This window comes from Dendrobates tinctorius, unplaced genomic scaffold (genome assembly GCF_039654945.1).
Source record: "Dendrobates tinctorius isolate UK_male_01 unplaced genomic scaffold, ASM3965494v1 ptg000151l, whole genome shotgun sequence".
NCBI classification, from domain to species: Eukaryota; Metazoa; Chordata; class Amphibia; order Anura; family Dendrobatidae; genus Dendrobates; species Dendrobates tinctorius.
This window is the reverse complement of record NW_027361818.1, coordinates 11,728,635-11,754,972: the sequence shown is the minus strand read 5'-3', so window position 1 is coordinate 11,754,972 and position 26,338 is coordinate 11,728,635. Positions and strand designations below refer to the sequence as shown.

The following is a 26,338-nucleotide window of genomic DNA, read 5'->3' as shown; positions in this document are numbered from 1 at the left end:
TTATGGTCAGTGGGGTCCTCTCTCTCTCTCCAGTAGAGTGTAAGCTCTTATGGTCAATGGGGTCCTCTCTCCAGTAGAGTGTAAGCTCTTATGGTCAGTGGGGTCCTCTCTCTCTCCTGTACAGTGTAAGCTCTTATGGACAGCGGGGTCCTCTCTCTCTCTTGTTGAATGTAAGCTCTTATGGTCAGGTATGTCCTCTCTCCTGTAGAGTGTAAGCTCCTTTGGTCAGTGGGGTCCTCTCTCTCTTGTAGAGTGTAAGCTCATATGGTCAGAGGGGTCCTCTCTCTCCTGTAGAGTGTAAGCTCTTATTGTCATTGGTGTTCTCTCTTGTAGAGTGTTAGCTCTTATGATCAGTGGGGTCCTCTCTCTCCTGTAGAGTGTAAGCTCTTTTGGTCAGTGGGGTCCTCTCTCTCTCCTGTAGATTGTAAGCTCTTATGATCAGTGGGGTCCTTTCTCTCTTGTAGAGTGTTAGCTCTTATGATCAGTGGGGTCCTCTCTCTGCTGTAGAGTGTAAGCTCTTATGGTCAGTGGGATCCTCTCTCTCTCCTGTAGAATGTAAGCTCTTATGGTCAGCGGGGTCCTCTCTCTCTCCTGTAGAGTGTAAGCTCTTATGGTCAGCGAGGTCCTCTCTCTCTCCTGTAGAGTGTAAGTTCTTATGGTCAGTGGGATCCTCTCTCTCTCCTGTAGAATGTAAGCTCTTATGGTCAGTGGGGTCCTCTCTCTCTCCTGTAGAGTGTAAGCTCTTATGGTCAGTTTGGTCCTCTCTCTCCAGTAGAGTGTAAGCTCTTATGGTCAGTGGGGTCCTCTCTTTCCTGTAGAGTGTAAGCTCTTATGGTCAGTGGGGTCCTCTCTCTCTCCTGTGGAGTGTGAGCTCATATGGTCAGTGGGGTCCTCTCTCTCCTGTAGAGTGTAAGCTCTTATGGTCAGTGGGATCCTCTCTCTCTGCTGTAGAGTGTGAGCTCTTATGGTCAGTGGGGTTCCTCTCTCTCTCCTGTAGAGTGTAAGCTCTTAAGGCCAGCGGGGTCCTCTCTCTCTTTGACGAGTGTCAGCTTACGCTGAGTCATTCTTCTTTGAAAGAGTGGACCCTCTGGACCGTGGCACCCACCCACCTAGCGCGAGCTGACCTAATGAGAACCACCCCCTATACAGGGACCAAGGGGGTGAGCCACCACGCCAGCTGTACCAGACGGCCGGCTCAGGGAAACAAGACAAGGCAAGACGAGTCGTTATTTCAAAGAAATTTCATTAAGGAAGACTTCAGGGTGCAACAGGAGCACACATGAACACACAGAGTTCGTAGAACAGGGTGCGTGCAATGGCACGCCGAGGTCCAAGCATGGAACGTGCAGATGGTATGCGGACATCGGACTCCGGACAAAAGTCCACGATCATCCAGGGCATCAGGGCCTGTAGCTCAGAGGGTGATCGGCAGGATCCAGACATCCAGAAGTCAGCCAGGGTTCCATGCAAGGAAACAAGACAGGGTTAATGACATGGTGTGTGTCAACGGACACGCCAGGATCAGGTTCACAGGACAGAGACCTGCGCATGCCGAGGGGCATGCCAGGAACGGGTCAGGTTCACAGGACGGTGGCCTACGCATGCCAAGGGGCATGCCAGGGAGAGACAAGGTACGGTGGCATCGGAATCCAGATGCTGGCATCGACCGACAGGGTCCAGGTATCTGGCTACGGACATCAGCTCTGGACATCAGGCCGTAGTCATCTAAGTCCGGACCTCTGGCAGCGGTCGGCAGGTTATGGAATCCGGCAGGCAAACTAGGGGTCAGAGAAGAGCAAAATAGACAAAGGCTTTGTGCAAGAGTAGCACAAAAAGGCACAGTGCGAGAACCAGCATGAGTGCAAGGGAGCACAGAGACCACGGCTGGGAGCACCGGCAGGTGGTACCGACGATGGCAGTTGCAAGCAGGCACGACAAGAGGCAGCACCGCTGCGGGGCCTCGCAGCCAGACCACTATAGCACTGGACGGGGCATGGCTGGGGCACACAGGCGAGCACGGCTAGAGGTGGCACGGCTGAGGCACACCAGGCAGGCACAGGCGACCAGGCATGTGCATGGAGGCACGGAGCCACAAGGCAGGGCTAGGCAAAGGGTACAGGACAGAGCCACATGTGAGACAGCATGGCAAAGCCTAGTACGAAGTGTGCAAGAGCGCACGAAACAACAGGGATAAGACAAAGAACGAGGCAGAGACCTGAGCATGCCAGGGACAGGGACAGTCTAGCAGCGGAGCGTAGGCCGAAGCCCAGAGCCGGGCCAAGGAAGGACCTTGGGACTAGACAGGGAAAAGAGCGAGGCCTGCACGTGTAGAGACACGCCAGGGAGAGGTTCAGAGCGGAGGACTGCACGTGTAGAGACACGCCAGGGACAGGGACAGTTTAGCAGCGGAGTGTAGGCCGAAGCCCAGAGCCGGGCCACGGAAGGACCTTGGGACTAGACAGGGTACAGAGCGAGGCCTGCACGTGTAGAGACACGCCAGGGAGAGGTTCAGAGTGGAGGCTTGCACGTGTAGAGACACAGGCCTGCACGTGTAGAGACACACCAGGGACAGAGACAAAGGCCTGCACGTGTAGGGAAACACGTCAGGGCAGGGTACAGAGACGGAGACCTGCACATGTAAGGACATGTAAGGGGCAGGGTACAGAGGCAGGGTACCTGAAGCCACAAAGCAGAGCGAGACATGACACGTGGACAGAAACACGGAACAGAATCAGAGCAAACAAAGACTACAAGGCAAAGCAGAGCAGGGGCAAAACACGGCACGAAGGACAAACACTAGACAAGACACGAGACCAAGCAGAGCAGGGACGGAATACGAGCACGGAGCGTGTGCAGAGACGCACGACAGAGCAGAGTGCAAGGGCACAGAATAGAGGGCGCACCCCACAGACCAAGCAGCCATGCAGGTACACCACACAATCCTCAGGCCCTGTGCATAGGAAGGGGCGGCCTGATATAGGGCATAGCACCTCCTCTTCCAGGTCAGGACCAGGGGAGCACTTCCGGGTTCAGATCCACAGGATAACAGAGCGTAGTCACATGATCAGAGTTCCAGACATGACAAGACGACTGCAGAATCAGTACTGAAACCTAGGCAGGTCACATGATCAGCGTTCCAGACATGACAAGATGATTGCAGAACCAGACAGTGCAGGATCCAGACAGGGACACCTAATCAGAGATTCTAGACATGACGAGAAGATCACAGAAGACAGAGCAGAAACGCAGGCATCCTGCAGCTCAGACATGAGGTGAGTGTGCACACTGCTCTAGGGAATGAGCAGGATAGCAGAGAAGATATGCGCATGCACATCGCTCCAGGAGTTCTTGAGAGAAAACAGACAGGGCAGACATGGCGGACATGACACTCTCTTTCCTGTAGAGTGTAAGCTCTTATGGTCTGTGGGGTGATCTCTCTCCTGTAGAGTGTAAGCTCTTATGGCCAGCGGGGTTCTCTCTCCTGTAGAGTGTAAGCTCTTATGGTCAGTGGGGTCCTCTCTCTCCTGTAGAGGGTAAGTTCTTATGTCAGTGGGTTCCACTCTCTCCTGTAGAGTGTAAGCTCTTATGGTCAGTGGGGTTCTCTCTCCCCTGTATAGTGTAAGCTCTTATGGTCAGTGGGGTTCTCTCTCTCCTGTAGAGTGTAAGCTCTTATGGCCAGTGGGGTTCTCTCTCCTGTAGAGTGTAAGCTCTTATGGTCAGCGGGGTCCTCTCTCTCCTGTAGAGGGTAAGTTCTTATGGTCAGTGGGTTCCACTCTCTCCTGTAGAGTGTAAGCTCTTATGGTCAGTGGGATCCTCTCTCTCCTGTAGAGTGTAAGCTCTTATGGCCAGCGGGGTCCTTTCTCTCCTGTAGAGTGTAAGCTCTTATGGTCAGTGGGATCCTCTCTCTCCTGTAGAGTGTAAGCTCTTATGGTCAGTGGGATCCTCTCTCTCTCCTGTAGAGTGTAAGTTCTTATGGCCAGCGGGGTCCTCTCTCTCCTGTAGAGTGTAAGCTCTTATGGTCAGTGGGTTCTTCTCTCTCCTGTAGAGTGTAAGCTCTTATGGTCAGTGGGTTCTTCTCTCTCCTGTAGAGTGTAAGCTCTTATGGTCAGTGGGGTTCTCTCTCTCCTGTAGAGTGTAAGCTCTTATGGCCAGCGGGGTCCTCTCTCTCCTGTAGAGTGTAAGTTCTTATGGTCAGTGGGTTCCTCTCTCTCCTGTAGAATGGTGTAAGTTCTTATGGTCAGTGGGTTCCTCTCTCTCCTGTAGAGTGTAATGTTATGATCGAGTCACCGTAGGAGGCAGACACAAAAATAGAAGCTAAGTCCTGAAAACCGGAGAAGTTGCCAACTATCAGATTGCAGACCCCTGAACCTATCAACACAACTAGCAGTAGCCGTGGAGGGTTCCTACGGTGCCCTAGACCCCTCGATCACAGCCGGAGAGCTAAATAGCCTAAAGACAGAAAAGGAAATCTAAACTGCCCCAGAGCAGACCCCAAAGTAAAAGGCAGCCCCCAACATATAATAACGGTGAAGCAAGATGAAAAAACACTCACACAGACAGAAAGATAGGCTGAGCAAACGATGGGGCCCAAACTCACTAAAATAGGACAGGATAGGAGAGCTGCTCTCTGCAATCCACAAAAACCCTATGAAACACATAAGCCAACAGGCTGATATGGAAAAAGGCCCTGAAGCAGCTAGGCTTCAAAAACTATATCAGCACTCAGGTATTTTCTGAAGACAGAGCTAAAGGAATCCAGCTCACCCCAGCAGGGAATGGCAGAAATCAGCAAAACAAAAGTCAAAGCACAAATGCAAAAGGCAGAGCAGAAAACTTAGCTTTAGGAGAGCAGGAGTTCAGACTGGTATCCAAGGATCCCACAGAGAAATCACCCGCAGGGCAGAAGGGCGTCGACAGCCTTATATCCAGTCAGTGAATCCACTCAGCCAGTCATCATCATTAGTCTCAGATGTTTGATAATCAGGCTCACTACCTTTCTTAACCAGCAGAGGGAGTTCATCGGGCCTGAGTAGTGAAGGGGAAAATGAACTCACAACAGTGTAAGATCTTATGGCCAGCGGGGTCCTCTCTCTCCTGTAGAGTGTAAGCTCTTATGGTCAGTGGGTTCTTCTCTCTCCTGTAGAGTGTAAGCTCTTATGGTCAGTGGGTTCTTCTCTCTCCTGTAGAGTGTAAGTTCTTATGGCCAGCGGGGTCCTATCTCTCCTGTAGAGTGTAAGCTCTTATGGTCAGTGGGTTCTTCTCTCTCCTGTAGAGTGTAAGCTCTTATGGTCATTGGGTTCTTCTCTCTCCTGTAGAGTGTAAGTTCTTATGGTCAGTGGGCTCCTGTCCTGTAGAGTGTAAGCTCTTATGGTCAGTGGGGTTCTCTCTCTCCGATAGAGTGTAAGCTCTTATGGCCAGCGGGGTCCTCTCCTGTAGAGTGTAAGTTCTTATGGTCAGTGGATTTCGCTGTCTCCTGTAGAGTGTAAGCTCTTATGGCCAGCGGGGTTCTCTCTCTCCTGTAGAGTGTAAGCTCTTATGGCCAGCGGGGTCCTCTCTCTCCTGTAGAGTGTAAGCTCTTATGGTCAGTGGGATCCTCTCTCTCTCCTGTAGAGTGTAAGCTCTTATGGCCAGTGGGGTCCTCTCTCTCCTGTAGAGTGTAAGCTCTTATGGCCAGCGGGGTCCTCTCTCTCCTGTAGAGTGTAAGCTCTTATGGTCAGTGGGATCCTCTCTCTCCTGTAGAGTGTAAGCTCTTATGGTCAGTGGGTTCTTCTCTCTCCTGTAGAGTGTAAGTTCTTATGGTCAGTGGGCTCCTCTCCTGTAGAGTGTAAGCTCTTACGGTCAGTGGGGTTCTCTCTCTCCTGTAGAGTGTAAGCTCTTATGGCCAGCGGGGTCCTCTCTCTCCTGTAGAGTGTAAGTTCTTATGGTCAGCGGGGTTTCTCTGTCTCCTGTAGAGTGTAAGCTCTTATGGCCAGCGGGGGTTCTCTCTCTCCTGTAGAGTGTAAGCTCTTATGGTCAGTGGGTTCCACACTCTCCTGTAGAGTGTAAGCTCTTATGGTCAGTGGGTTCTTCTCTCTCCTGTAGAGTGTAAGCTCTTATGGTCAGTGGGGTCCTCTCTCTCTCCTGTAGAGTGTAAGCTCTTATGGTCAGTGGGGTCCTCTTTCCTGTACAGTGTAAGCTCTTATGGTCAGTGGGGTCCTCTCTCCTGTAGAGTGTAAGCTCTTTTGGTCTGTGGGGTCCTCTCTCTCTCCTGTAGAGTGTAAGCTCTTATGGTCAGTGAGGTCCTCTCTCTCCTGTAGATTGTAAGCTCTTATGGTCAGTGGGGTCCTCTCTCTCTCCTGTAGATTGTAAGCTCTTATGGTCAGTGGGTTCTTCTCTCTCCTGTAGAGTGGAAGCTCTTATGGTCAGTGGGGTCCTCTCTCCTGTAGAGTGTAAGCTCTTATGGTCAGTGGGTTCTTCTCTCTCCTGTAGAGTGTAAGCTCTTATGGTCAGCAGGGTTCTCTGTCTCTCTCTCTCTCCTGTAGAGTGTAAGCTCTTATGGTCAGTGGGTTCTTCTCTCTGCTGTAGAGTGTAAGCTCTTATGGTCAGCAGGGTTCTCTCTCTCTCTCTCTCTATCTCCTGTAGAGTGTAAGCTCTTATGGTCAGTGGGGTCTTCTCTCTCCTGTAGAGTGTAAGCTCTTATGGTCAGTGGGGTCTTCTCTCTCCTGTAGAGTGTAAGCTCTTATGGTCAGTGGGTTCTTCTCTCTCCTGTAGAGTGTAAGCTCTTATGGTCAGCGGGGTTCTCTCTCTCTCTCTCCTGTAGAGTGTAAGTTCTTATGGTCAGCGGGGTCCTCTCCCTCTCTCCTGTAGAGTGTAAGCTCTTATGGTCAGTGGGGTTCTCTCTCTCCTGTAGAGTGTAAGCTCTTATGGTCAGTGGGTTCTCTCTCTCCTGTAGAGTGTATGCTCTTATGGTCAGTGGTGTCCTCTCTCTCTCTCCTGTAGAGTGTAAGCTCTTATGGTCAGTGAGGTCCTCTCTCTCTCTCCTGTACATTGTAAGCTCTTATGGTCAGTGGGTTCTTCTCTCTCCTGTAGAGTGTAAGCTCTTATGGTCAGTGGGGTCCTCTCTCCTGTTGAGTGTAAGCTCTTATGGTCAGTGGGGTCCTCTCTCTCTCTCTCCTGTAGAGTGTAAGCTCTTATGGTCAGTGGGGTCCTCTCTCTCTCTCCTGTAGAGTGTAAGCTCTTATGGTCAGTGAGGTCCTCTCTCTCCTGTAGATTGTAAGCTCTTATGGTCAGTGGGGTCCTCTCTCTCTCCTGTAGAGTGTAAGCTCTTTTGGTCAGTGGGTTCTTCTCTCTCCTATAGAGTGCAAGCTCTTATGGTCAGTGGGGTCCTCTCTCTCTCCTGTAGAGTGTAAGCTCTTATGGTCAGTGGAGTCCTCTCTCCTGTACAGTGTAAGCTCTTATGGTCAGTGGGGTCCTCTCTCCTGTAGAGTGTAAGCTCTTTTGGTCTGTGGGGTCCTCTCTCTCTCTCTGTCCTGTAGAGTGTAAGCTCTTATGGTCAGTGAGGTCCTCTCTCTCCTGTAGATTGTAAGCTCTTATGGTCAGTGGGGTTCTCTCTCCTGTAGATTTTAAGCTCTTATGGTCAGTGGGTTCTTCTCTCTCCTGTAGAGTGTAAGCTCTTATTGTCAGTGGGGTCCTCTCTCTCTCCTGTAGAGTGTAAGCTCTTATGGTCAGTGGGGTCCTCTCTCTCTCTCCTGTAGAGTGTAAGCTCTTATGGTCAGTGGGTTCTTCTCTCTCCTGTAGAGTGTAAGCTCTTATGGTCAGTGGGGTCCTCTCTCTCTCCTGTAGAGTGTAAGCTCTTATGGTCAGTTGGGTCCTCTCTCTCTCTCTCCTGTAGAGTGTAAGCTCTTATGGTCAGTGGGTTCTTCTCTCTCCTGTAGAGTGTAAGCTCTTATGGTCAGTGGGGTCCTCTCTCTCTCCTGTAGAGTGTAAGCTCTTATGGTCAGTGGGGTCCTCTCTCTCTCTCCTGTAGAGTGTAAGCCCTTTTGATCAGTGGGGATCTCTCTCTCTCTCTCTCCTGTAGATTGTAAGCTCTTATGGTCAGTGGGGTCCTCTCTCTCTCCTGTAGAGTGTAAGCTCTTATGGTCAGTGGGGTCTTCTCTCTCCTGTAGAGTGTAAGTTCTTATGGTCAGTGGGGTCCTCTCTCTCCTGTAGAGTGTAAGCTCTTATGGTCAGTGGGGTCCTCTCTCTCTCCTGTAGAGTGTAAGCTCTTATGGTCAGTGGGGTCCTCTCTCTCTCCTGTAGAGTGTAAGCTCTTATGGTCAGTGGGGTCCTCTCTCTCTCTCCTGTAGAGTGTAAGCCCTTTTAATCAGTGAGGTCCTCTCTCTCCTGTAGATTGTAAGCTCTTATGGTCAGTGGGGATCTCTCTCTCTCTCCTGTAGATTGTAAGCTCTTATGGTCAGTGGGGTCCTCTCTCTCTCTCCTGTAGAGTGTAAGCTCTTATGGTCAGTGGGGTCTTCTCTCTCCTGTAGAGTGTAAGTTCTTATGGTCAGTGGGGTCCTCTCTCTCCTGTAGAGTGTAAGCTCTTATGGTCAGTGGGGTCCTCTCTCTCTCCTGTAGAATGTAAGCTCTTATGGTCAGTGAGGTCCTCTCTCTCGTCTCACGTGTGTATTTTTTGAGCAATGACAACCTTTCCAGTATTAAGCTTCAAGCTATATTTGGGGGAAACAGATGGAGGGGAATTTGACTAATTTGAATTTGAAAACATTCACTCATCTCTGCTTGCTACATATTCCTGAAAATATTCATGCAGAGGATAACTTGTAAAGAAAATGTGCTAAACTCTTTGAACAATACACAAAGAAGGGAATTGTCATGATCCTGGACGGGGTTTTGTCAATCGTGCTTCTCTGTATGCGTGTCCGCTGTTGTGTGTATGACCCGGCTTGTTCCCTGACCTGAGTTTCTGTCCTCCGTTTTGGTAGTGTTTAACTAGCTCTGATCCCCTGGCTCGTGTCTGATAACTTTTCAGTTTTTCTCCCGATACCGCGCGCTCATCTGGTTTTGACCTATTGGCTTGTTCCTTACCACGTGCTTGCTGTGACCACTGGTACTTCGTATTTCTGCTTGTTGCCGTCCAGGCTTTTGACGTTTTTGCTGCCACCTCCTGGTGGTTTTGGCTGCTGCAGTGCAGGCCTGCCCTAGGAGTGTGCAGTCCTTTCTCCCCTCTGTTGCCAACAGGTGGAGCACAGACAAACCTGCATTGCAGCTGCATGATAGGAATTTATTAAGAATGCCAATTTTTAACACTGTTCTTAATAAAATGTCCGCTGGGGTGGGACGCATTGTTGTGCATGTGTATAAAATCAAACCTGTGCCAGCTCTGCTTTCTTTTTAGAGAAGTATCAGAAGCCACAGAAAAAGTGAAATAATCCCCCCAAGTTTCCATTGCTTACCACAGATTACTGACATAAGTCATGTATCTGCTTGCTGCATCTGAGAGAGTTCCATGTGTAGACCCATTTTGAGCTTTCTGCAAGACTGACCAGGTGATGTGGAGTCGTTAAGTCATTGAAGCAGGAAGAACGAAGGCACATGACCAGGTGAGGTGGAGTCGTTAAGTCGTTGAAGCAGGAAGAACGAAGGCACATGAGCAGTGAGGACTTGGCAACACAGGAATCTCAGCAGCAGGATGAATAAAGTAGTGCTCATTGGAGATTAATGCAAGGGCTGAGTCAAAAGAAGGTGGAGCACATGAAACGTATGATAGGAGTCTAAGACCTAAGACATAGCTGTGTCTAATTGGGCCTTCAATAGATGTAGGGTCCTATTGTCACAGATCCAACCTGGGCAACCTGCAAATCCCAGTGTGGAGCACAGCAGAGGGTCGTGGACCCAGGTGAAGGAAATGAAGCCTGGGATACCCTGGACAGGTTTGTAACAGTACCCTCTTTCTTAGAACCGTCATAGAAAACAGCCAGGAGAGCGTCAGTGTTACATGACAATTCAGCAAAGTGTGGAACGGGATGGCATAATGTCCCACAGAGCTATTCTGTTGTCTGAGCACAGTGTGGAATCATTGGGGAAGTGGACATGACCTGGTTGGTCAAGACCTTTAAGGAAAGGAGACAGGAAAGATGGAAGGAAATACACCATAGGTTAAATGTCACTCCCACAATGTCTCATCCCACACTACACCGTCCATTTTGGACGGAAAAAAAAATTTCTGGGGACATAACTCAAAATGTAAATTGCATTGGTTCACAAAACCTCAGCAGGCCTTAATGTCTCCATGAACATGTTCAGGAGTGAGCAACTGTGGAGGTTTCTCCCTGGCAGAGTATTGCACGTCAGTTTTATTCTGCTGCAGGAGGAGAAACCGCAGGGATCTGGCACAGTGAGTCCTAATGGACTGTGAGAAGTTGTACATCCTTGACAAGCTGCTGTTGACTTATAGCAAGTTGCCTCCTCAGTCCAGGCAGCTCATCCATATACCACAGCAATGGCCTTCCTGTTGCGCTTTTGGAATCTATGGTCTTGGGATTAGAGATGAGCGAATTTGTTCGGAAAACGATCGCCAAACATAAATTCAGCACGAATATGGCACATTCAGATCTGTGATCGGAAACCCAAGCAAAATTGCATAAAATCCGTAAAAATCGGTGTCAATTGGTAAAAGTGCTGTGGTGTAGTGACCACTGTGTCTGCTAGGGGGCGCTGTGTGGATGTCCCAAGAGAGAGGATGAGTGGCAGAATCCTGAAGGACCGTTATGTATATCAAGGTGGGTGGCCTTGAGATGGAGACTTAGGTGTGTGTTGATCAGCAATGATAGTGCTGAGGTGTTGCTTCAATGTGTCAGGGAGAAGTTTCCAGGTAACTTGGGAGACGGGTGGACCCAGATACTTACAAACCCACCCAGGGGGTGTGTTTAAGAACGCTATTGCAAAGAGTGTGTGAATGGGTCAAGGACCTGTGATGAGGTCATAGCCATGTGACCCGGTGGGCGTGGCTACGGACCATATATGGTGGCCAGGGTAGGTCACATGTGGTGAATGCAGGGAGCCGGTTGGGCCAGTGTGGAAGGTCCCGCTAGGAGATGTCTCCCGGCTCACAGCATGTGAAGTGGCTGTGAACAATGGCGACGTGTGCATGTGAGTTCCCTGGAGGGAATGAACGTGTGCAGCATGGTGAAGCAGCAAGAGGAAACCCTGACAGGGTGAGATAACTTGGGGCTAGGAAGCCTGCGCATTGAACAGTGCATAACTGGTATGACTACAGGATAACAGAGGGAAACTCTGTAATGGACGCTATGCTGACTATATGCTGTTTCCTGTTGCTGTGATGGTTTATGATGCTGAATAAACCGAAGGGACTATGATTGTTTATGGAAAACCCGTGCCGGATCTGGTTTTGTGGCGGCTAAGCGAGTATCCCCTACTTGAATGACAGCGCTACCTCACAGTGCGCAAAAATATTTCCCACACTTTAGCAACGATAATGGTGGTGTATCGTGAGCGTTTGGCACGTGTATGATGAGGGGAGCTCAGAAGCACGGCGTTTTTTTCCTAACTTTATGTGTGCACATTGCGGCTAGCCAATCAGGGAGCATGAAACACCCACAATGTCCTGACACAACAGCTTGTGTTATTGGTTGCTGAAATCACATGTCCCTCTCCATATAAATAGCAGGCATCTTGTTTTAGCGCTATTTTGACACAGTAACAGTGCAGAGAGGCCGCTCCTGACGCTGCCACTATTATCAGCAAGATTTCTGCTGGTTAGATAGGCGGTTGTATAGCAGTCAGATAGTGTAGCTAGCTAGTGTCCAGTGTGGCTGTAAAATTTACCTTCCTTAATTTTTGGGGGAGGTCATTGCTAGCAGGACACATGTCCTCCAAGTGTTTTGTGCACTGCATCTATTGTTCTCCATGCACAAGTATAGCATTCTAAATGATATTATTTCAGTAGCTAAATGTGGAAAAGCCTGCTGTATCCCACATCGTAGCTAGTTAGATAGGCGGTTGTATATCAGTCAGACACTGTAGGTAGATAGTGTCCAGTGTGGCTGGAACATTTACCTTCCAGCTCTTTTTTGCCCCTGTGCTCCAGAAAGAAACATTGCACTTCCCACTTTTCCTGAAATTGTCTGTGCTCATCACCAACCTCTCTCTTTACTGCAGGCTTCGAAAAAGACATGTTTGGGGCTGTGTAATAGATAATTCCACTTGGTGTCACTGTTTCAGTGTTAGCCGATGCGTCTTTTCCGCTTTTATTTCTGTCCCGCTGAGCAGCAATTTCCACGGCCGCCTCCGCTTCTGAGCCCGGGGTAATGGCACAAGTTCGCAATAAGGCCGGCTGATGTCCCGCCTCCTAGAGCAATATACCGCACCGCCCCACTGCTCATTCTGAACCCTTTGCACCTGAGTCTGTGGCACGGTCCGGTCCCTGCTCGGCTGCTCCTGCTGCATGTGTTGTGAGTGTGACTCATACGCCTTGCCTGCTGACAGCAGGCTGCTGTGACTGTCTAGCCATCATCATACTCACCTCCTCCTGCTGCAGCTCCGATGGTCCTGCGCCGACATCTTCTTCCTGTATGAGCGCGCGGTCACATGTCACCGCTCATTAAGCTCATGAATATGGGTGCCACGCCTATGAGAGTGGAGTGGCATCCATATTCATGACCTTAATGAGCGGTACTACGTGTGACTGGGATTTCACATGCGAGACTCGGCCGTGTTTCTCGCATGTGTGATCCCGGCCAAGGTGAGGGCCGCAAACTATTGTCCTGAGGGCCGCAGTTGGCCCGCGGGCCGCGAGTTTGAGACCCCTGATCTACAGTATGCTGTTCTTCCTTGAGACTCAAATGACTGCAGACAGAGGCTGGAAACAACTTAAACAGTTCAACTTTATTCTCTTCAGGGCACATGATGTCCACAATGGCTACAGGACTCTTTACTTGGTTCCACCAATACATCTTCATCTACAGCAGCACATTACTACTTCTGTTACACACGATGCGAACACACGCAAGCAAGCACGCCACACGGAACACGGTGAACACGGCACTTCGACCCTTCTTCCTGAGACCGACTTCAGCCAAGAAGATACCTGTCTATCCGGTATATCTCACCCCTTTACAGCGCTGTTGTTCCTCTTCACCCAGCTCCCGCTCTCAGCTGTCACTCCACAGGGGTTCACCCACTGACCTCCCTGGCTTGACACTTCTCCAGTCATGGGCTGGTTTTCACAGACTGGCTTTGGTTGTCACTTCAACTCTTCACTTCTAGCTGACTTGACACTTGATACTCCTCCTTTAGTCTCCCTAGTCCTCCCGTTCCCAGTCTCTAACTGTAGGACCTTCAGTGACCTCTCCTCACTGGCTGCTGCTGTAGCCATCTGCTGTACTCCACTGTCCAGTATAGCTACCCCCGGCTCAGCTTACTCACGGAGGGAAAACTATCTCCTTTTTGCTCCTGTCTAGCCACTCCTCTAAGTTAACCCTTCTAACGGTTTTCTCACTAGTTGCGCTCAGTGCCCCCATCTAGTGGCCCTTTTCTGGCATTACACCTACCTAACAACCTAATGTCGTGTGGCCGCAAACACACATGGACACGCATACATACATGTACAAATAAAATACGACAACATCAAAATTTGCAGGGCAAGACCCTGACCTCCTTACACACAAACAAATCTAGCAGGGCACGTGTTGTGATCCATGCACGAGTACAGCATTCTAATTCACATGGAGCTAGTGGAAAAATATTAAACAGCCTGCTGTATCCCACCTTGTCATTTAGTGCTGTGGTGAAATAAAACTATCGGCAGACCTAAGGCACATTAAAAGAAAATTATAATTTTTCAGTTGCAGAAAGTTAGGTAACCCGCTATATCACACTTTTTTTGGGTTGAAATTAAGTTGTAGAGGCCTGATCCAGAGGCCACATGCAAATTCTTTTGTTAGTAACGTCATGCAGTAAGGGATCTGACTTGAAAAATATTTTTGTAGCATCTACTGTGTTCTAGAGGCCTGATCCTTGGTCCCAAAAAAATTCTTCTGTTATTAAAATCATACAGTAAGGGACCAGAGTTTACAAACAGTTTGTAGCATCTACTGTGTTATAGAGGCCTGATCCTTGGTCAAAAAAAATATTTTTTCTGTGACGCGATACAGCACACCATATAATTTGCAACTTTAAATTTACTGTTGCTGAAAATCACTTGTTTGCAGAGGTGGCGCAGAGTTTAAAATCTTATTTTTGGGTGTTAATATTGTGCTTATATCACACTATCTGAGCAAACTGACTGGGAAAAAATGAGGCCGTGGTGGAAGGGGAATTAGGCTTGGTGTTCAAGGTGTACGTGGGGTAGGTAGTAATGTTGGTGCAAGCACTAGTGACGCAACGTCATGTCTTATGTAAAGACAACTGACAACTTATGTTACTGGACAGGCTTCTGGGTCGCCCTCCCAGGGCTGTGGGGTACTCGGTACCGGGCCGGTATTAGTGGGATGTGTCACAGCAGCAGTGATCCAGACCGTGGCCCTGGGCGCCCAAGTAATGGGGAAAATGGGAATGGTGGAATATAGTTAGATGAATAGTTCGTGACGCCAACCGTGGTGTTCGGCAAGGGAGGTGTTAAGCCGACGCTGCATGCAGATCCGCTGGGACAGATGGTATGGTGCAGCAGAGATGTAAAAGCTCCCCACAGGTGAAGCTGTAGTCCCAGGGCAGTGTAGATGTGGTTGGCATGGGGATGTAGCAGTGCCGGAAAGGTAGGAAGCAGACAAGACACAGCGGGGTGCAATTTCTGTACCTTTACTTGATAAATGCAGTCCAGGGTCCTGATTACAGATGGTAACGGAGCAGGCTAGCCTGGAAGCAACTCAGGGATTCTCTCTTAGCAGATGGGCTGTGCAGTCTCCTTCCTAGCGCTTATTTGTGTGAAGTACTCCTGAGTTACACTGAAGTTCCTCTCAATTCTCTTCTACTCTCACTCCTCGTATGGCAGACAGCTGTAGCCGCTATTCCTCTCCTGGCTCACTCCGTGCTGTCGTGCCTCAGAGTCTTAGATGGGGGTAGGGAATTTACAGCCTCCTACTCCTCTGGTGTCTGTTGCAGGATCATTAGCATCCATACAACCGTGGAGACCAGGCTCCAGTTCATGTGCTATCACTGGAGATGAGCCTTTCCTCTCAGCTCTATCTCAGCACTCCTTCCACACGTCTGCACACTTCACCCTCCGCAGACTAACTAACTAACCACTCCACCCTCTTGGCCCTCAGAGAGCACTCCTCCCCTTAATCCTGGTTCAGAGTTCCCCCTGCTGGCCTGGAGTGGAACTGTGTTGCATGCATAGATTGACTGCGAGAGAGACCCGTCATTGCCTCCAAGCCTGGCATTACCCTCCCTGGAGGAAGGCAAAGCCACTGTGGCAGCCATGCTCCTGGGGGCGCCACACTTCACCACTACATTTCTTTGGAGCGGCACAGCAGTACCCCTTGACGATGATACCCAAAAAGAGCATGTTCTCAAGTGGATGGCAAGTGCAGCTTCAAGTGGCCTCTTCTCCTCTTCCTCCACCGCAACATCACACCCAGTACAGTCCACAGATGTGTCACCCAAATTCCCCTTGCTTCCTTCAGTGTCCTAACTATCCAAACGTTCAACTGACTGTACGGAATCACCTATGGGTGATTCTTAAGAGCTGTACACACTTTCTATGCCATGTTTATCAGAAGTGTACTCAAAAGCTTTGCAGAGTCAAGATGAGGAAATCTGCACCGATGCTGAAAATTTTTTTTTAGCTGGGATCCGTGGCAGGGAGAAGTACGGTCCCAACAGCATCCTGACCCCTCATCATCAGATGTTAACCCCTGGAGGGAGGTGATCCTGATGAGACTCAGATATCTGAGGCTCACTTGGACTGTACTGTGCTGTCATTGCAAGAAGAGGAGGAGAGTGACTCCAATGGCCAGGAATGTGATAACACAGAGGATAATGATGAGGTGTTAGATCAGAGATGGCGTGTACATGGAGATACACATCTGAGTAGGTCATCTGAGGAGAAAGACAAGAAAGTTACATTGCACCGTCCATTGCAGACACATAGTGATGCAGCCACGACGAGCGATGCATCCTCAGCCACAACTGTGCCTCTGACCAGCAGCGTCCGCGGGTCTGCAGCTCACAGGAGTGGCAAGTAGCTGTCTAGCCTGGGCCTTTTTGGACACTGCAAAGCAGGAGCCAACTCAAGTAATCTGCCAACTTTGCAAAAAAAAATTGAGTCAAGGTAAAAAATGCTATAATTTGACTACTACATGTATGAACCTTCACATGCGCAATCAACATGCTTTAGTGTGGGAATCCCACTGCACAAAAATGCGGACCAGCAGACATCAACCACCATCAGCCACCCAATCAATCACCACTGCTGCTTCTTTCTCCTCCTCTGTTACTGTGCTAACTATTGAGATGCATGACTTTGACCGTAGAACCTCGGGTTCTTTACCCGATCGAGTCACACTGGCTGAGAGGCCACTTTCAGCTGTAATGGAAGTGTACATGATTGCTGTTTTTGACCACAGAGAAGGATCACACCAGAGGTTTCTCAGTCCACACTAACATCTCCGCCAGCACCTCTCTCATGGTCCAGCAGTTTGTCCGATTCACCGTACTCCGCCCTATCACATCACTGCAGCCAGCCCACGGATTCTGCAGTTGTGGTCATGTAATAATGTGCAGGTACTTGTGATGTCGCCATGAATCAGAGACAGACCAAGGGTTAAAGGGTTTATTTACAGGGGATAAATTCTTCACGCAGGGAGGAAACAGTGAGGGTTAAACTGGCAAGGCAATGGTAATTTAACGGTTTATGAAAACTAGACAAAGTTAACAAACAGTTAAGCAGGACAACGGTAATTAACGGGTACTCGTGCAACTTATCAGTCTGAAGAAATCTTGTTTCAAGGGATGTCTTTTCCAACGAAGGTGCCAACAGCAACGGTACTTGTAGTCTCTGTGGTCTCTATAAGAGCTGTAGTCTCTGTTAGAGGTTAACCGGGGTCTCCGGGATTAATGAGGAAGGCAGAGGGGACACTGAGCCAAACTGGGTCTCCCCTGCTCTGAGTCTCTGCTTTCAAACTAACAGTCTCTCCGCCGGAACAATGCGCAGTCTCTTGGATACTGGGAACTCCGGGGTTAAATCTCTGCAGTCTCTTCTCAGGGAGAAACAGGAAGCAGAACGGAGTCTCTCCTGATTTGAGTCTCTGTATGCTAGGTTGACAGTCACTCTACAGTAACGATGCTGCGCACACTGGGCAGTCTACTTGCCACACTCAGGGGTCTCGGCTTGCCACTTCAGTCACCGGGGCTGTCTATGTCCCTGTCTCTGCACTGTCATGGGGAAAGTCTCCTCTTGTCATGGAGGCTCCAGCTCTCACTATGGCTCATATCTCAATCTCAGTCTCAGTGCTCTGACAGGGACTTCTTTCTCTCTCGGAGCGCTGCGCTGTTTACAGTTAGAGCAGTCAGACTGAAGAATGACCACCACAAGGGGTAGCAAGGGCCTATAACAGCTTTTGTGGAAGGGACAGAGTCTTTACTGCAAAACATATGCCATTGTGGTCTTGTAATTATACGGCCGGGGGTAGACATATCAGCACATTCTGTACTCACTGTGCTGTCTGCTGCTTCTTCCCTGGTGCGTCCCACATTCTTCCTGGAGTTCAAAGGACTGGCGACAGAGCCCAGGATAACTTCAAACAATAAAAATGTATTCTCTTCAGGACACAGCACATCCAATACACCTTTAGCACTCTCTATACGGTACAAGCAATACATTTTCTTCAGCTTTCCCTAGCTTCTTCAGCTACACCAGAATGGACCACAAATTCACTATGGGACGAGGAGCCCGGTGAAAACGGCACTTCGACCTATCTCCCTGGAACCAACTTCTGTCCAGACACAGAAATAATCATCTACTAGGTTGTCCACTGTTATGATTCCGTAACCAAGGAGGATAGCCGGGGCATAGGCTAGACAACCAGAACACCAGAAAGGTTGGTAACTAAGCGGACTGCAGACCCCTGAACTGACAAAATAACTAGAATTAGCCGTGGGACGTACCTACGATGCCCTAGATGCCTCGGCACAGTCAAAGAGTTAACTAAGCCTAAAGAAAGAATGGGAAAAGCTAAACTGCCCCGGAGTAGAACCCCAAAGGAATAGACAGCCCCCAAACATATATTGCCGGTGAGATAAGATGAAGCACAAACACAGGCAGAAAATAGCGTAAGCAAATGATGGGACCCAAACTGAGAATACTGTCTGCAATCACGCAAAAAAATCCTAAGGAAAGTCTGATATCCCAAAATACTGAGGCCACACGACCTCTCCTCCATTAGATCAGAATTCTGGTGTGAACTGGAAGCAAAACAAAATACACTGACACATCAGGAGACCAGAAACACTGAACAAACTGACATGAGCTGAAGCATATGAAACGGGGTCCAGCGCAGGTTCCCGCAGAGAACAAGGCTGAACACACAACAGCAAAGCAGAAAACAGAGTAAGGCAAAAACAGACAAATGACTTATCTGAAAAAAGCAGGACCAAACAGGAGACAGACTTCCAAAGTGCACAGGAAGAAATGAAATCACCAGCAACAATTGAGGGAGGGTTGCTCACTTAAATCTTCCCAGTCAGTAACAGCTGACTTCCAATCATCTTCAGGTGAATGACCTCTGTCAGCTAGACCAACTTCATTACCCACTGCAACCACCAGAGGGAGCCCAAATTCAGAAGCCAGGTCAAATGTGTTCACAACAGTCCACCCCCTTTTGGTTATCCTGCCCGAGCACTCGCTAGTGGCCCACTCGACTACTTCAGCATACAGACTTTGGTGCAAGCAATACATTTTCTTCAGCTTTCCCTAGCTTCTTCAGCTACACCAGAATGGACCACAAAGTCACTATGGGACGAGGAGCCTGGTGAAAACAGCACTTCGACCTATCTCCCTGGAACCGACTTCTCTCCAGACACAGAAATAATCATCTACTAGGTCGTCCAACTCCTTTTGGTTATCCTGCCCAAGCACTCGCTGGTGGCCCACTCGACTACTTCTTCAGCACACAGACTTCTGCTGACACTTCCTCAGTGACTTCTCCACTGACTTCTTTACCACGTTGCTGAAGATACCATACTCCACTTCACACGTTGTGTGGCAGCTATGCAGCTCAGGCATCAGACCATCCGAGCAGCACCAGGGATTTACCCCCGACTAGCTATTTAACCAGGAAACACTCTCTGGCTAATTGCCAGCTACCACTCCTACAATTAACCTCTAAAGTGTCCTACAACTGTGCTCTATTATGCAGTGTACTCAGTGCCCCATCTAGTGTCTTTTCTCCTTACTACACTGTCCTTAACCTACATATAGTAATATGGCCATAAACCCATATATACAGGTTACACATAATACTGTACAAAGATACGTAAATACTACACATTCAAATATTGCACACATGAACAAGTAAACAGCAGTATCAACATTTTAAGGGCTAGGCCCTGACCTTCTTACTAGTTAATCTTGATAGACTATGTATAACTAGTGGTGAAAGGTTGAACTTGATGGACCTATGTCTTTTTTCAAGCTATGGAACTGGGTAACTATAACTATAACTGGAACAATAACTGAATCATTGGACATCATTTATTAGAGTATGTTTGGTCTGTCTGATGCCTTTAGGACATTGTATTAGCTATTGCATATTGTCTGATTAACATCGTACGGTATAAGTACCAATGATGGTGTATTTTAGGGTCTATCTTGTAAAGAAGAAAGTGTATAATATATACTAGTGTGGCGCCCCTGAGGGTTCAGTCGCCACAGAGGTACTGCACCTCCTCCTGAGATGTGGTACCCCACCATTCAGGTAAGGTGGAGACACCTGACCACACTCCAACACCTGCATCCCACACAACATAGTAGTGTAGCAAAGCACCCTTTGGTGGCTCCCTGCTTGGAACACGAAGCGTGCTGGGAGGCGGGTGGAGTTTAGTTTGCACTAAGAGCGGGAAGAGGATAGGATTTAGTTAGTTAGTCACAGGAGTCTGACGAGGTCAGTTTGTGAAAGGAGATCCCCTGAGTGGGATGGATGAAGGAAGTGCTGCAGCCGACCTCAGTGATCTGGGTCCGCTGGCACAGGAAAGGAACATTAATAGAAAGCCTGACTCTCCATAAGGAAAGAATTAGTACGGAACATGAGGAGAAGAAGAGAACCAAGGATCAGGGTTAGAGGAGAACCCTTCCCAAGTTCTAAGCGCAAGGCCGGGGTCCGGTCCCCGAGGTTGTATGGATACTAATGGTCCTGCAGCAGACACCGGAGGAATAGAAGTTGTCACTGCTTTATTCCCACACTAGACTTGGGGGCACAACAGCAACGATAGTGAGCCGGGACTTAGTAGCAAGGAGTCCCCGAAGCAGGCTACAGCTGTCAGCTGTGCAAGTAGAGTTCATAGAAACATCTGACAGGAGGAATTCCAGTGTAACTCAGTACTGTGAGTACTTCACTAAAGGCGCTAAGAGGGAGACATTCAGAAAAGGCACATATGTTGGCGGAGTGTTGGAAAGGAGTACTTCATCTTGCCTGGAAGTTGGCTGAGCTCCTGACCCAGCACGGATGCGGGCTCTTGTGCCACAACAGACTGTGAGTAAAGCTTTGGAACTACATGCCCCGGTGTCCTCCACTTATTCCTGCGTCAACCTGCCCAGCACTGCTACATCCCCTGCGCCCAACACTACATCAGCTAAGTGTCACTTCACCTACTCTGCCCTGAGACTACAGCCCTGCCTGTGGAGGGCTATAACACCATTGCTGCACCACACCATCTGTCCCAGAGGATCTGTCTGCAGCGTCGGCTCAACATCTTCATTGCCGAACACCACAGGTGGCGTCACGATTCATTCATTCATAAACTCTAATCATCATAAGCACACTGAACATTTCCCCCCTTTTATAATGGGCGCCCAGGGCCACGGGCCGGGTCCCAGCTGCTGTGACATCTACCATTGAAGCTCATCGGGTCCGGTACCGAGTACACCACAGCCCTGGGAGGGCGACCCAGTAGTACTGAAAATCTGCCACAGAAATTCTGGTCTTCATAAGAGAGTCATCTTCTGAATAGGTTTTTCTGTATTTGTATGTTTGCAAGCTTGTTAAAACTTGTCATTTATTATTAGGTCACATTCTGGTTGAACAAATGCTCCTGGATGAACGTGGACACCAACTTTCCCCAGAACTGACAGGTAAGTTTACATTATATACGATTATTATAGTAATAATGCTCACAATCATCACTACGATAACTCAATACAACCCAAAAGGCAAAACCAGTAATGTAGGCGGACATTAGACATAGAATACAGACCTAAAGTATGTATGTCAAAGAGTGGAGCTTTGTATCCTCCACCTCACCGACCAACACGCCTTTCCCCAACACTTTCACTGAGTGAAGTACGGCCTGAAGAGGAGAGATTGCTGTATCTTTGTGTTTCTGTGGTTAGTCCCTTTATTCCATTTTTCGGTTGTTTCTTTTGTGTCAATTACATCTGACATAGTCTGTTACAAGTGATATACACACTGTCCTTCACCCATCGCTGGAGATCCTTTTCATTCCCTCCCTGGGTACCAAGGACTTGTATCCAGTAATACGCATGTGTATACATATATCATGTACTCATATCCCAACACTATACGTCTCCTGGACTTATACTTACAACTAGTGATGAGCGCTAGTGCTCGTTACTAGAGTTTGCCTAGGGCGCTCGGGTAGGCACTGAGTATCGCAGATGCTCGAGTGAGATGTTCGCATCCCCACAGCCCCATGTTATATCACCGTTTGACAGCCCCAAAACATGTGAGAAGAGGATCCGCAAAAGGAGGAAGTAAGATTCCAAACCTTTGTTCCATTAGGTTATGTACCTCCATAGTGCATAGTAAAACCATGTTCTTTTCTAACATCTATGGCCGAAACTCTTGGTTATAGAATATTAAAAAACCATGGTTTTACTATGCACTATGGATGTCTATATTTTTTAACCTAATAGAATATAAAGACTTGGAATTTTATTTCCTTGTTTTGAGTATCCTCCTCTTCTCGTATGGAATATTCACATTCCAATATTGATAAATCTCTGACTTCTTACCTATCCCTAAATGATGTGCAAAGACCCAAAAGATCATAATCCCCACTGCAAATGGTCAATCAGCATATAGTGATGTGGGGTTGTAGGCAAAAAAAAATGGTAGAAATTTATTTTCATCTGGGTTACCATTAAATTTGGAAAATTTGCAAAGAGTGCAGAACTGTCTAAGGGATTGCCAAGTTGGTAAACCGAGATGAGGGAGGAGATATAGCATGGTGCAGCACTGTGGAGCGCTTTGTGGGTGAGAAGGATAAATGTAAATGCCCTGTATCTCTTAGATTGCCATAATTTGGCCCCTTTTCGCAGTTCTATAACTTTACGCATTTTATGATAGTCTTGATAAATCCATTCCTTTACCTCACATCAATGATATCTCATTAGGAAAATTTTGATTCCTGATAAGTTAAACATATGTTTACTCTTATTGAGGCTGCAGAAAACAATTCTTATCTAGACCTTTATTTTCTTATAGAGATTCAGGACATTCACAAGAATCATTTACTTGAAAAAGCTAAGAAACATTTAGAGAAGATTGTTCTATATACCGATGGAGAAGAAAATTTTCCTGTTTACACACATTATACAAACCTCGTCATTGTCTCTGCTGATCACTTTAGGAAATGGTCTGAGAATGAATTTATAGAGGTTGGAGTAAAACATGAACAATATTTGAAGAAAACCCATAATAAATTAAAACACATTAAATTCAACAAGATTTTTCATTGGTGTCATCAATCCAGACTTGTGCCACACATGGTAATGGTGAGTGGAGTGCCAGGTGTAGGGAAGACCATTCTGATGGAGAACATTATCTATGACTGGGTGAAGGGCGATCTCTATCAAAAATTCTCTTTTGTATTTTTCTTCAAATTCCGGGAACTCAATAGACTGGATGAGGTTAGTCTAGAGACCCTGATCCTTCATCAGTATCCATATCTGGAGGAGCAGCTTGGGAACATCTTACAAGATCCAAAGAAAATCCTTTTTATATTTGATGGTTTAGATGAAAGCAGATATAAAATGGATTTCACGTCATGTCACTTTTGCCTTAATCCTAAACAGTCCGGAAATTCTGGTCAGATTGTCTTGAGTTTGTTGAGAACATCTCTTCTTAAGGGTTGTTCTATTCTAATGACAAGTCGCCCAACCAGACTGGCACATTTTGCTTGTAATGTTTTCCAGAGAATAGTAGAAATTGTTGGTTGTTTTCCAGAAGAACGATGGATGTACTTTGAAAAAATCTTCCCCATCCATGAACTGGCAGAAAAGGCTTTCAATTATGTGAAGCAGAATGAGGCATTGTACACATTGTGTTATCTCCCGTCCTACCTCTGGATCATCTGTACAGTATTATCAAAGAGCTTCCAACCCACAAGTAGTGATCAGCCGGAGCCATTATTACCCAAAACTGTAACCCAAGTATTTACAATATATGTCGCCATCATCCTGTCCAATCACAGCCTGGACAAAGATGACGCTCAGAAGATCCTTCAGGCCATCGGATGGATGGCAGAACATGGAGTAATGAATCTCAGAACTGCTTTTGATGATAGAGACCTTGACTTTTTCCATGTGGACAGTAAATCAAGGCTTTTTTCTAGTTTTCTGATAAAATCTGAGAAACCTGTGACCTATTCCTTTTTACATCCCATAGTTCAGGAATTCTTCTCCGCCTTGGTGCATTATACTGATTATTCTGCTGAGAAGTTAAAGAGATCACTGGAAGAAGCCAAGTCCTATTCTGATGGACGTGGTGAAATATTCCTCCATTTCCTATGTGGTCTATCGGACAGCTCCACCAGGTCAATCCTAAGTGGGTACCTGGATACAGAAGCAGCTCAGACCTCCAAAGAAGTTGTCATTTGGCTGAAGAACCTGTTTCCAGAAGTCGAGAAACTGATAGAAAGTAAAGACAAAAGACGTCTTCTCAGGATATTCTACTATGTATATGAAGCCAGGAATACGGATGTAGTACTAGAATTACTAAAGTGTCAAAGAAGATTAGACCTTTCTGATGTTGACGTGTCACCTGTAGACTGCACAGTGTTGGCATTTATTTTAGGAGCCTGCAAAAATATAGAAGAACTTGATTTCTCTCGATGTTCATTTGATACTGAAAGATTTGCAAGATTTGCACCAGCCTTACATACTCTTCAGAAGCTGAGGTAAATACTGATTATATCTGTTTATTGTTATGGGATTCTGTTGAAAATCATTCCAGTTAGTATTATTATTTCTATTAGAAAGAACATAGGGAATATGGCCAATTAACCCTTTCCTGACTTATGACATACAGTTGCGTGTTATGCTAGTGCCCTGACTTTGATGTGAGTCAAGGACTGAGCCGCCATCTTTGCCAGCAGATGATGTCTGTGATTTTTTGCCATCATGTGCTTCTAACAGTCATGAATGGAGCAGAGCTCTGTCTGCAGCTATTAACCTGTTAATTTTTTCTGTCATTCTCTGCCAATGACCTTTACAGTGCACCAGCAGGGGATTCATCATTCTAAGCACTCATCAGCACCCAAAAGATGTGAATGTGGTGCGCTGATGGCTTGATGATCAGGGGGTCTGCAGAAGACCCCCATGTCTGTCATGATGGCACTCGAGTGAATGCCAATTTATGGCTATTGTTGCTATATACAGCAATAGAACGGTATTGAGAGGTATAGTACAAGTGATCGAATGATCACAGGTTATAGTCCCCTTAGGGGACTTACAGAAATAGTAAAAAGTGAAAAAATATTTTTAAAAATGTATAAAAAAAAGGAAAAGTTCAAATCACCCCCATTTTCCCCATTTGAAAAAAATAAGCACGTGTTCTTGCTAAAGCCTCCTCCGCCCACCACTGCCCCCTCCAACTTCCCTAATCTCTGCCGAGGACTTCGCTATGCACTTCAGAAACAAGATAGACCAAACACGGCAAGTCTTTATTATTCAACCACCACAACCCCTTTGTATACCAGAACAATGTCCAAACCCCATAACCTCCTTATCCAACATCACTGAAGGGGTGCTTGCTCATCTTCTCTCCAAATCGCACCTCACCACTTGTGCACTTGACCCCATCCCATCCCACCTCCTCCCCAACCTCACCACCACTCTTATCACATCTCTAACCCAACTTCAACCTATCACTAACTACCGGTACCTTCCCATCTGCTTTCAAGCATGCTACAATCACGCCTATCCTTAAAAAGCCAACCCTCAACCCAACCGCTATGTCCAGCTATTGCCCAATATCATTGCTCCCATTCGCTTCCAAACTCCTGGAGGTGCACGTCCACCCTGAACTTTCCTCCCATCTCTCCTCTAACCTGCTCTTTGACAATCTACAATCTGGTTTCCGCCCCCATCACTCCACTGAGACAGCCCTGACCAAAATTACTAATGACCTATTTACAGCCAAAGCGAATGGACAATACTCTATACTCCTCCTTCTAGACCTGTCCTCTGCCTTTGACACAGTTGACCACTGCCTTCTACTGCAGATCCTCTTCCTTTGGCATGAAAGACCATGCCCTATCCTGGATCTCCTCATACCTCTCCAACCGCACATTCAGCGTCTCCCACTCTACCTCCTCATCCCACCCTCTCTCTGTTGGAGTCCCTCAAGGCTCTGTTCTAGGACCCCTACTCTTCTCAATCTATACACTTGGCCTGGGGCAACTCATAAGATCCCACGGATTCCAGTGCCACTTTTATGCCGATGATACTCAGATCTACCTCTCTGGCCCAGATGCCACCTCTCTGCTGTCCATAATCCCGGAGTGTCTATCAGCCATATCCTCCTTCTTCTCCTTCCGCTTCCTCAAACTGAATGTGGGCAAAACTGAACTGATCATCTTTCCCCCCATTTCACAGATCTTCCTTACCTGACCTATCTATAACAATTGACAACATCACACTTTCCCCCGTACCGGAGGTCCGCTGCCTCGGAGTAACCCTTGACTCTGCCCTGTCCTTCAAACCGCACATCCAAGCTCTCTCCACTTCCTGCCGCCTCCAGCTCAAAAATATTTCCAGAATCCGTCCCTTCCTCAACCCTCAATCTACCAAAATGCTTGTGCATGCCCTCATCATCTCCCGTCTCGACTACTGCAACATCATTTTCTGTGGCCTCCCTGCTAACACCCTCGCACCTCTCCAGTCCATCCT

At 47.7% G+C, this 26,338-nt stretch overlaps 1 protein-coding gene across 1 annotated transcript in view; it reads left to right on the top strand.

The window, feature by feature from the left end:
* Positions 1-26,338, top strand: part of LOC141050255 (NACHT, LRR and PYD domains-containing protein 3-like) — a 183,265-nt gene that overhangs the window by 41,296 nt on the left and 115,631 nt on the right. The window contains exons 5-6 of the mRNA XM_073547131.1: positions 21,215-21,280; positions 22,653-24,345. Of these exons, the coding sequence (XP_073403232.1) occupies positions 21,215-21,280; positions 22,653-24,345 (1,759 nt within the window). The remainder of the gene's footprint in view (positions 1-21,214; positions 21,281-22,652; positions 24,346-26,338) is intronic.